The 12331-nt window shown below is 39.7% G+C and overlaps 1 protein-coding gene across 8 annotated transcripts in view; it reads right to left on the bottom strand.

Annotated features, from left to right (window-relative positions):
* PCDH17 (protocadherin 17) overlaps positions 1–12331 on the bottom strand; it is a 91931-nt gene that overhangs the window by 77866 nt on the left and 1734 nt on the right. For all 8 annotated transcript variants that reach the window (XR_001874916.1, XM_017815373.1, XM_017815375.1 and 5 more), the window contains exon 2: positions 8799–12312. Coding sequence is in view for 7 of the 8 variants with exons in the window: in XM_017815373.1 (XP_017670862.1) it covers positions 8799–11414 (2616 nt within the window). In the remaining variant the exon portion in view is untranslated. The remainder of the gene's footprint in view (positions 1–8798; positions 12313–12331) is intronic.

The raw sequence follows: 12331 nt of genomic DNA, 5'->3' as shown, positions 1-12331 counted from the left end.
AAATATAGTAAATGTCAGTAAAGAAACTGACGTTCTGTGTTTGAATCATGGCATTCATTAAAAACAACAGAATAACACCAACAGAAGTTTAAAACAAAATTCTCTTAATAAATGAATACATATAGTTGTCTTTAGGAACAACTTATGCACTTAGAAGCTACAAATTGTGATTCACATGTCTGCCTCTACAGAAAAAATCCTGTAGCTCTTATTAAAAATACATTAAAATCCTTCAAATTTTCATGAAACCATTATTTACCTTTTGTTTTAATTCAATTGTCAAGTATGCTTCCAATGATTTTAAAAACAGTATATATCTACAAAGCAAGCAAGAGTTTACAGCTTTGAAGACTTGCAATTGATTTTTAATGCACCAGCTTTCAAACACTACAAAGGCTGCTCTCTGCTGATAAAGACAGTAAACAAGAAATTGTCCTTTAAATGTTCCCTTTAATGTTTTTCTTTAATTAAAAATCAATCAAAAACATTGCCACATAAAAAAAAAATTCAAAATTAAGACATTAAAAAATGTTTTAGGTTTTTGACACACGATGCATTCAAACTAGATTGGAAACTTATGATGTTACTTTTGTTTACTTGTATTAGTTTAGACTTTCTTTGCACTGTAAACATTGTTAATCAAAAAATAAAAACACGTAAAAGTAGTTTATCACTAAACTCAGCTATTTTTACTGAATGAAAATGTTAAAAATATGATGAAATAAAACTAAAAATGATAAAAGTACTAAAGTAAAATGCTTTTTTAATACCTTTAGATTGTTTTAATATATTACTTTCCTCTAATCAGACCAAAGTTTATTTATGTAGATTAGTTACATCTACAGTCTCATTTATCTAACCTATATTTATTCTTTGATCACAAAGCTTGTTAACTTAAATGGTCTTTTATTGTTATGATTTGTTTTCCCATAATTGTGCGGTTTAACTGCTTGATTTTTTTGAATAAATATGTGCAAACGCACCAATCACATTCAACAGTGTTATCTGGGTGCTCAATGAACTGTAAGAGTCATTTTAATACAATAAAATTTCTTGGAAGTGTTCCAGGGCAAGGACTGCAAAATAGGAGTAATCATAGTGTCACTAGAACTAGTACAGGCAAATACACGCATGTCATACATATATCAATAGATGGTCTGAAGCTAATTTTGCATGTCAATACTGAAAGAACTTAAAATGCATCTATCAGAGGTCCTACCCACACAGCTGAAATTATGCATTTGTATCTCATAACAAGACTTTTCCCTTACCCTTTTGAGTCCTCCTTTGGCATGCCATGGAGACTGCAGCACAAAGCCACCCAGCAGGGAACAGGATGAGATTAAAAACTTTTCTATTATGGATTAAAGTATTTTATGAACCTGAGAAACTCTGATCTGATATATATACCACAAAGCCAGCAGAAAGGTCCATGGTTAAAATAAAATACTGTTAATTTCAGGGATTTCACTTGTCTTAATACCCCCTCACTGCACCAAAGAGAGATACAAATTGATCTTTATGCTTTCCCTCTGTATAAATAACACTTATAATTGGCTGAAACTATGCAATTTTATCTTATATGCAGAGGTACTCCTCAATTTTGAGGACAGATTACACAGCAAAAAAAAGGAAATATCTTCTCATCTCAAGCGCACGAGATGAACTGATCTGCTATCCTTTCTATACAGGTAATACCACTACCTACTGAAAGTAAATCAGTAGGAGATGGTTCTTGTGAGACCTTAATAATCAGGAGTTGTATCAGCAGCCTTTGGGATTTAGCTAGAAAATATATGACTGCTCAAGGAGGTTATTTAAAGCACTGTCTAATATCCTAATTAACAGGGACATTTATAAGAATTTGCTTGTTCTTGAATGTCGTACTTAATACTGAGTATTTTATCTAAAATGCTTAATAATTCACTTTTTTGTTTCTCATAGGATTTACAGTAATTAATCCAGAATCTTCTTCTGTTAAAAAAAAAATTGTCTACAGCAGACTGAAAAACAAAGGTTGAACTAAAAAGACTATCAAAAATATACTAATAAGGCTTAGAACATACCCTGGGTAAGACTTATGCCAGGCTGTATGCTACTACATTTCATCTCATATCAACAAAAGGAGTAACTAGTTAATCTCCTTGATGCCCCCTTAAAAACATAACAAATAAAACACTTAAACTTTTTCCCTAAATCATTTTGTCACTCTCTTCTTAATACCTTTTTCTATTTCTTTTCTTTTTTCTCTTTTTTTCCTACTAGGCAAGAGCCTGTAGTCCCCTGAGAGTTTTACTTGTTTCTTGTACTTTTGAACCCTTTAGCATTAATTTCACCACTTCTCTTACAGGCGAAGTAGAGATACAATTGAAAGCATAAAGCTCTCAGGCTATCTGCTACAAAAATTTGTCCCAACTGCTCTACACTGACCTTTTGACATCAAAGGATTGCTTCTATACTTTTAAAGATAAAAACAGAGTTATATTTCTGCTCCAGTCAACAAATCATTGTTTACGTTCTCATCACAGAATTTTTTTACCTATTGGAAAATACCAGTACGAGTGTCAAAATGTCTTTTCTTTATACGTGCAGGCACTCCTCAGTCTTGAAGTAGTATCTCAGGATCACTGCCATGCAACTTATATGTTTTCTTCAGAAAACAAAAAAACAAACAAAAAAAACCAACAACAACAAAAAAAAATAAAACCAAACCCAAACCATATACATCTACTTTTGGTATGTAAAATAAATGCCTTGCATAGCAAAACCTAAAACTAGTTCGATGAGACATTTTTAACTTTTGTAGAAACAATGAAAGAAAGAGAAATCAAGCATGATACTTAGAACATACATGTAAATATTAGCTGGTATGTTACTATTCCCTGGGGAGGAAGTTAGTGAAGAGAAAGAAAAAATGTTGAGGAAAAAAGAAGAAAAAAAACCCCTAACTTTTTTTTTGCTCTTTAAACAAAATACCAATTGGTTTACAACCAAGTGTTGTGACCTTGGATGAATTTTTTTTAATGATATTTTTGTCTCATCAGAGAAACCAGGTTGTATCTATTGTTTTTTAATACCGGGTGATATTTGTGAATATTTCACACATACCTAATAATAATTTTCCATGTAACAATATTTGGTGAATTTTAACAATAATGCTATATTGCACAGTTTCAAAAACATTTGAAAACATGGAAACATATGTTCAGCAATATGTTCAATGGAGTCTTTGATTTCTTCTTTCAGTGGCACATAGGATTATGCTGGGTTAACCACTGGACTTGATCATCTTAAAGATTTTTTCCAACCTAAACAATGCTATGATTCTATGTTACAATTAACATTGTAGTTACAAAACCATCTACATTCCAGTTTCCTTAATTCTTTATAAAGATGCTATAAGAAAAAAAAAATCACAAAAAGCCCATATCTCAAAATAAAGGGCCCAAACATACTATTCTTGGCTGTACTCCATAGCGCTCTTAGTCACAATTCACTCTTGAACCACTGAAATAATTTATGAAGTCAAAATTATTCTATTGACTGAAATATGAGTTAAGAACAGGTCTTTTCATCAATGTGGGTAAGCATAATAGAAACCTGACAAAATCTGTTGTTAAAAGATAACTCTTTGAAGGATCAATCAGTCATTGAAATTGCAGTGGTAGCCACAAAGCTCTATGGATCTCCTCATCTAAGTTTAGGTAGTGACACTGAGCACCAAGTTGTGGAAAGCTCAGACAACTTTAAGAGCAGTTGAGAGTTGTGGTACACTAAATCTTGCATAACTTGCTTCATTTCTTTTATGTTATAAAACAGCAAGTTCTACAGAGATATTATTCTTAATTTATTGGTTAACAAGAATTTGTGTTCTGGAAATATTATTTTTTTCATAATATCTGTATTCAACTTCAGACTCAAATTGTTTTTTCTCTATTATTTTTATTGTTTTATATTACACCATTTCATCTTGGAAAGTTCTTTAGATTTCGTATGGGCCTATATATAAAATATGATCCTTTTGAAATAATAGTGGTATAAATAATATCATCAAGGAGACCAGACCAGAACAGATGTAACATGAAACAGGAGCTCAATTCTGCTTTCTCTTTCTATTTCAGCATCCACAGCAGATGCCACAGTGAGCGGCATGTTGCCAGATGTGCTTTATGTCACTATATTATGCAGTGCTTCTTGACAAAAAATTAAATAAAGCTTCATGGAAACATAGAAAAGATCCTGTCCTGAAATTATTACACAGGCAACTCTGGAATTGACTTCAAAGAATGGATAAAAGTAAAGGTATAGAACAATGTAACACCAAACCACACTAACTGCAGACTATATTTACATAATGCAAACATTAAAGGAGCTATTTTGCAAGATATCTAGCCCTGTAAAACACTGTAAAAATTAGAAAAAATGCAAGTTAGGTCGTTCCAAAGTTTCATCTGACGATAATTTAATGTCCTTCGATACAACCCCAGAATATGCAACTGTGAAACTTTGGAACATACAGAGCATGAACCTGCAAACTTGCAAATGTTTAGAACTGCTCCAGTATCCCCTTGTTGCAAAATGTTACCTTGTACTAGTTCTAGTGAAAGAGAATAATAGTCCTCATTCGCAGTAGATGATATAAAAAGTTAATACCTCTGTTTTCAAATAGGAATTTAAATCGCTGAGAATGAATACAACTTCTGCAAGGAAAGCTGCTTCTTATATGCAGCAGCTGCAAACTTCTTTTCACAATCTTGAAATTTCTGAGCAAAAGTTTCTCAAAGTAAAGCATGAAATAGCATATTTAAAGACAAAGCAGCACTAATATGGCTCATGTGTTTTATTTCCCCTGAAGACACTATCTTCTTAGGTACTACTAGACACCTGGTGATGAAGCTGCACTGGGACTTGACATTAATATGTTGCCACATCATAAACAGGTGCCCGAAGTATTAAGAATGATCTGTACTTTATCTTAAAATGCTAAATGACTGCCTGGTACAGCAGCTATGGTGATTCCCAGCTTGAGAGCTTCTTTTAGCACAGTCATTCATTTTTAGCTGTTGTTTAGCAAAAGCTGTGACCACCACTTTCTTTACTCACACCCACCTTATTCCTGATATATTTACAAAATTCTCCAAGTTGCACAACTCATATAGCAATAAATAATATTTAGGATGATCAACACTTGCATATGTAGATAGCTTTCTACACTACTGTTATATCACTTTGAGGAATCTATTTACACCCACTTGTGTAAAGAAACAATTTGCTTTCCTTTATGTATCCACACTTTTATCTATTGGAAACCTGCATAAAGAAATTGTGACTAATTCATCCAGATGGATGCTACAAAGTAGTGAACAAACACACGAGTTGTTAAACTGTGTGACTAGTGCATAACAGAAGTCACTTAAAGAGAGAAAAGATTATACTGCTCATACATATCAGGAAGCATTTTATTCAACTGTTGGTCATTTTGGGTCAGTCTAAAGCCCATAGTCTCTAAGTAACACTTTACTCCACAGGCATTTGTTGATATAAATTGGGCTATCTGTAGAGTAAAATACTATTAATGAGAAATAAGGGAACTGTAAAGCCCATTGACTAGGTCTTACTAGTAACTGAAGCAAAAAAAAATAAATTATTACGCACTCCTAATGAGAGTGAGAAAACGTGAATCTTATTGAGAAAGAAATTATTTATTTACTTTTAAATATTTATAGAAACCACTGGATGTACTAAGTAATAATATAATATTTAGCATGTATATATATCTATCTCCATATATATATAAGTATGTACATATATATATATATATATATAAAGTTTTAATAACAGGTTCCTGTTAGAGAATTCTGTCATTAAACAGTTGCCAAGAAAATGAGCGAAGAAATGCAGTTCCATTGTATGAATTACATAATGTGAGATTATTGTGGTTCAGTAATATATCTGTAAAAGCTAAAGGGAATATTTGTTAGAGAGCTCCTATGCAATTGTTTACCTTTCCCTTACCGAAATAACAAAGACAACTGCTTATTTGTATTGATTACCAAACAGAGATTATAAAGCAGCTGTTTGGATTCTGTTTCTTTTTTTTTCCATTGGTTACACCTTTGATTCCTAACTGTGCAATCTACATATGCAGACACAGGTTTCCTGGAGTGATTAAGGATACAGCAGACCCAGAGAGAGGGCTGATCCTTTACTATTTCTCCTTAAGTCTGCAGTTTAAATTTTACATGAGGCAGAAGTACAGGACCAGACATAAAATAGTGTCTACATTCTAAATGCAAATTTTATATCAAATCTACTCCAGAGATGTGGCGATGGAGAATACAAAATGTATTTTAGTAATGCGAAACTCTAGAGAAGATGATCAATTTTCCTATCTAGCTACTTTAAATCTGAGCCATTTCTAAATAGAAACCAAGAACACTTTCATACTGCGTATGTTTTGCCAATATGACTACAAACTATAGTATCAATAAGTATGTTTGAACACATTGTTCACTAGGTAAAACTGAATGCTTTCTAATCTACTGACTGAAACATCTAAACATCTAAAACACTCTGTGTAGATATCGAGGGAAAGCAAAACCAATATTAGATATACCAGTATGTGCTATGAGGAGTTACAGTTAACATTTTCCACAGTTCTTATAATGAAAACTCTTTTAGAGACCACAACACACTTTTTAAGGGAGGAAATTCCTCTTTTAGCTTTATATAGATCTCAGGGGAAAAATAATCATGATTGATATAATACAGTGAACACTGTAAAAAAAAGGAATCATATTTTCCATAGGGATTTTACACTACAATTGAAACTTTACTATTCAGTAGCATCAATACATTAATTAATTGCTTTATATAGACATTAAATGGTTCTAGGAAATTATAATTTTCTGTCTTTTATTAACTATTATGCTTGTCAGTAGGGAAAAAAATGTGGAGGTTTTTTTAGCATTCTGACAACTCCATTTTACAGTAAAAAAAAGTTGACATTACTTAAACAAGTGTCATTGAAAGTTATTTGTTTTTTAAAGCATGAATTATAAATCAAATTATCTCTGGTTGTGCCCTAACCTAAACTCTTTTCTAAAGTGTCACTTTTTGTTAAAATCAATTTCAGATTTTAAGTATTGCTCCACTCACCTAATTGATAGCAACACAAATTCGTGATAGGCGTAAAATGGAATTGTTTCTGTGACACAACTCGGTAGTGAGTTGAGGATTAGTTTGCAGTGACCTTGTACAGGCAGCCTTTTTTTTTTTTCCTTTTTTTTCCCCCCCACTTATAAATGTTCCATTTACAGGCCATCAGTTACTTGAATTTTGGTTCTTTAACGTGCCAATTACCGATGGCCATTTCTATTCAGTTCAAAGTATTAGATACAGATGGCATCTAGAACACTTGGTGTCAACAGATCACAAGGTATGATAACTCCAAGGTATTATGAATCTTCTTTAGGTACATTGAGTGACTACAGTGCGACTTCTTTCTCACTAGCTGCATACACAAAATGAGTCTGTGTCGCTTCTGATACACTCAGCTCATTCCCCTATGACTCAGACCAGCATATTAGGAGAACCACAGGATAAAAGAGATATGACATTTCAAATATATTTAATAGCCATTATCCAGAGCCTGCTTTCAATCCAAACGTTAAAAATCACTTTGGAACATACCTGTAGTGTTTGAACATTAAGCTGCATTAATCATGAAGTAATACTTTAAATTAAATCAACTGGAGCCAAATTCTGCCCTCATCTTCACTCTGAAAGTTCACTGCTCTGAAATAAATCTTCTGAACTTGGACTTTAAAGTACCTGCTAAAAATTAAGTCATTCTTTAATTAGCACCCTATGTCCAATGGTCCAAGTTCTGCCATTTCTCACATTCGGAAAAGTCAGTAGAGGACAGTATGGATGTAACTAGCAGCACAATGCAGCCAGCTATAATTTCTAAATGAACTTTGGTAAAAGACAGAGCACACAAGTCTTTTGCTATAAAGCAATCATCAGTATTGACTCAGGCTACTGGAAATCTGACTAGTTGTTTTTCTGGTTTATGACAGGATGTGAGTTTTGTTAACATTTGGGGGTAGAAGGGAATTACCACATACATCTTCTTTCTATTTGACTATGCAGAATTTTCAGCACTGAAGGTCGTTTTGGGGGAGAGGAGGAGGCAATGAGGCCCCTATGATACCATCAAAAATATATTTATGGATATATATTCTGAAGAAGGAAATTAAAAAAAATTAAACCATACATCTTGGAAATATAGCTCACATTTGTACAAAAGATTGGAGGGCTATGATACACTGTTGCAATAGATGTCCTCAGTGTGTAAAGTTTCTCCCCTGTCCTGTTATTTACCTCAGATAATAGGACCACTTCAGAAATGCCTTCCCTATTCTCCACAGCAAACCAAAGAGAAGTGAAACCTGTGGAAGTGCCCACCTCTGTCTGACAATCTTCTGGGAAAATACACCAGCGTGCCCCAAATGTACTAAAAGTCTGTCCACACTCTCACATGCACCTCTTTGGCACTGCCGTAACTATGTATGTTTCAGTGGGTATTTGCTTTTGAATCACATGGAAAACATCAGTGTGACAGTAGAGCCAGACCCACCAGATGTGATCTGGTTCCACTTTCATTAGGTCCACCTCTCTTTAGTGACTTGTGTTGGTCCCTTCAGTGGTGCATTACAGCAGATTTCACTGCAGACAGAAGGGAAAGTTAAACCAGTGTCTAAAGTGAGATCCGGGGTATTCTAAAAGTCTCCTACCTGAATTATGGACATCCGGCTCGGGGGAGCCTCGCTGGCGTTAGTCCCTTGCCCTGTGAAGCTGGTGTGGCAGCCCACATGTCCCTGGGGTACAGTCAGGTTGTTGGAGGCGGGCTTCAGGTACATCACCTCGGACCTGGGAGAGCTGAGGGGCAGGCGGGTCTGGTAGTCAAAGTACATGGGTGAGGTGGCCAGGGATGGGCTGCTCACCACATTCATAACATTGAGGGGACCCCGGCTGTCCTCGCCCTCACTGGGCACCAGCATAATGTCATTCTTGCTGATCTTCTTCTTCTTGCCCTTGCCCCCTCCACTGCCACTGCCTCCTCCTCCCCCGCCACTGCCTCCCCCTCCTCCCAGCTGAGGGTGGCTATACTCAGCAATGCGACAATTATAGGTGCGGATCTCCTTGTTCTCTCGCTTGCACTTCACAGCAATAGTGATCATGGCAGCCAGCAAGATGATGGAGACAGTGCTCAGCGTCACGATAAGGGGCAGCGACAAGTCCCAGTGTGGTCGCCGGTGCTGCTCACCGTTCACCTGTGGCTCACCGGCCTCGGGCAGGGGCCCTGCCAAGGCCCTGACTATGAGCTTGGCCACTGCAGAGAGGCTGGGCTTGCCATGGTCACTGACTTTTACCACCAGTTCAGCCACAGGGCTGAGCTCCTCCCAGTAGGGATGCAAGGTGCGTATCTCACCACTAGTGGGGTCCATCTCAAAGAAATGCTCCTCATTGCCTTCCACAATCTCATATGTGAGGCGCCCACTCTCCCCAAAGTCACTGTCCAGGGCGCGGACGGTCCCCACAGGGTAGCCCACCCCGGCATTGCGTGGTACCTGCAGCTCGGCAGTGTCATTGATGAGGGCAGGAAGGACAATGAGGGGCGCGTTATCGTTGACATCGAGCACAGTAACACGCACTGTGGCGTTGCTTTCACGGTGGGGCGAACCAGAGTCTTTGGCCAGCACACGGAACTCAAAGTGCTTTGTCTGCTCGTAGTTGAAGCTCCTCAGAGCATAGATAGCACCATTTGTAGGGTTGACAGAGACATAGGTGTAGATAGAGACATCTCCCACATGCCCAGGCAAAATGGAGTAAGACACTGTCCCATTTTGGCCCAGGTCAGGGTCCTGGGCCAAGACTGAGCCCAAATACTCTCCAGGGATGTTGTTCTCAGGCACCTGTAAGACATAAAGGTTCTTGCTGAAGCGGGGTGGGTTGTCATTCTCATCAAGGATACGGACGGAAAATGACTTGGTGGAGTTAAGTGGGGGATTGCCCCCATCACGTGCCACAATGGTCACATTGTATTCATCTTGTGCCTCACGGTCTAGAGGTCGATCAGTGACCACAGTGTAGAAGTTGTCATAGTTCTCCTCCAGGGTGAAAGGAACGGCACCGGGCCCGCCGCCACCGCCCAGCACCCGACACTGGAGCTGCCCATTCTTTCCGGAGTCACGGTCAGTAACCCGCACCAGGGCAATGACGGTGCCTGGTGGGGCAGCCTCACTCAGTGCTCCCTGGCGAACAGAGACAAAGCCAATGGTGGGAGCATTGTCATTGCGGTCAATGAGGCGGACAGTGACCTTGCAGTGAGCGGGGATGGGATTGGGCCCCAGGTCCCGAGCCTGGACATCAATCTCAATGAGGCCGCTCTCCTCATAGTCCAGGTTGCCCTTGACACGGATGAGGCCACTCTGTGGGTCGATGCTAAACAGGTCACGGACACGTTCAGGCGCGTAGCCACTGAAGGAGTAGAGCACCTCTCCATTGGTACCCTCATCAGCATCAGTGGCATTGAGGTCGATGACAGCAGTGCCTAGGGGTGCATTTTCCGGCAGCTCTACCACATAGGAGGCCGCCTCAAAGATGGGGCTGTTGTCATTGGAGTCAATGAGGCGCACATTGATCTGCACCGTGCCTGAACGCGGTGGGTCGCCACCATCCAGTGCTGTCAATACCAGGGTGTGATGACTCTGCTCCTCACGGTCTAATGGCTTCTGGATGACCAGCTCTGGAAACTTTGTGCCATCACCACGGGACTTCACATCAAGGGAAAAGAGGCCATAGTCATCACGGGTGAGCAAGTAGGTGCGCAGACCATTGTCCCCAGCATCTGGGTCGTGGGCACTGGTGAGGGGGAAGCGGGTGCCTGGTGCAGCATTTTCCGAGATGTCCATATCCACTTGGTCAGAGGGGAAGGATGGTGCGTTGTCATTCAGGTCCTGAATCTCCACTTTGATCATGCAGATCTCCTGGTCGTTGGCAAACACCTCGAGGGACAACTGGCACTTGGCGCTGCGCCTGCACAGCGCCTCACGGTCGATGCGTTGCTTGGTGTAGAGCAGCCCGCTCTCCCCGTCCACGTCCAGGAGGTGCGGGGCTGAGTTCTCCAGCACCCGGAAGGTGGACTTGGGGCCGCGGCCGCCACCGGGAGCGCCACGCTCCGCAGGCAGCATCCCGCCTCCCCCCGTGCCTGCCGCCAGCCGCGCATCGCGTCCGATGTTCCCGATGACCGTGCCCGCTCCCTGCTCCTCTGGCACCGAGTAATTCAGGTTCTTTAGCGACAGGGCAGGAGCCCAGAAGAAGAAGAAGCAACAAATGGAAAGGTACATCCCCGAGCAGGGGGTGGAGGTGGCCGGGGCTGCAGCGACGACCAGGGTTGTCCCCGTGTTCTTTGCCTCCTGCGCTGGGGTTGTTCTTCCTCCTCCGAGGGCTCTTTTTTTTTTCTTCCTTTTTCTTTTTTTTTTTCTCTTCTCTCTCCCCACCCCTATATTTCAAGTTCCTGAACCTGTTGCTCTAAAACGTCTGCACAGGATGGGAGGCAGCAAATAGACCATGTAGCTCAGAGGGAGGAAGCAATCGTGTGCGGGGGGGCTAAGGGGAGGGAGGGAACAGCTTCGGCAGCGTTTCAGCAAGAGCTTGCCGTGATTGCAGTCCCCTCGCAGTTACTTCGGCTGTCCAACTTTGGCAGTGGGAGGGTTTCAAAAATCAGAAAATTTGCAAAAGATCTTCTCCTCCGGGCAGGCGATATGTTCCTGATCCTTGAATCCCCGCAGATGTACAAAGGATAATAAAAATAATAACAATAATAAAAAAACCGGCGGCAGTAGTTGTTTGTGTTTTTTTTTAAATCAAAAATATTTTTCTTAAATATGTGTATTTATATATACATAGGAAAGGAGGGTGGTCACAGGTCTGTAGCAAGAGATAGAAAAGCTTATTTGCTACTCATCGCTTGTGATGCGATTGATGGAGTGGAGGGGTAGGAGAGAAGGGAAAAAAAAAGTCTCAGCTTGTTGAAGCCCTCTTCGTGTGCAGTGAGAGGTAGTGAAATGTCTGATTGCACCGCGGGGTTGTTGGTTTTCAGGGAGTGTTTTGCTGCATTTAGAGATCTAATCTTGCATTGCTTGCGGCGGAGGGCTGCATCTCGCTGCCATCGGTATTTCCCCCCTCTCTGTCTTGTACACCCTCACTGTTTCCTTCCCGAATCAAAGGGAGTGGGAGCGAGGACTGCAGGGCAAGAGGGGAA

Source organism: Lepidothrix coronata, unplaced genomic scaffold, assembly GCF_001604755.1.
Source record: "Lepidothrix coronata isolate B3197 unplaced genomic scaffold, Lepidothrix_coronata-1.0 Scaffold50, whole genome shotgun sequence".
Lineage (NCBI taxonomy): Eukaryota > Metazoa > Chordata > Aves > Passeriformes > Pipridae > Lepidothrix > Lepidothrix coronata.
The sequence above is the reverse complement of the archived record's forward strand: the minus strand, read 5'-3'. Positions and strand labels throughout refer to the sequence as shown.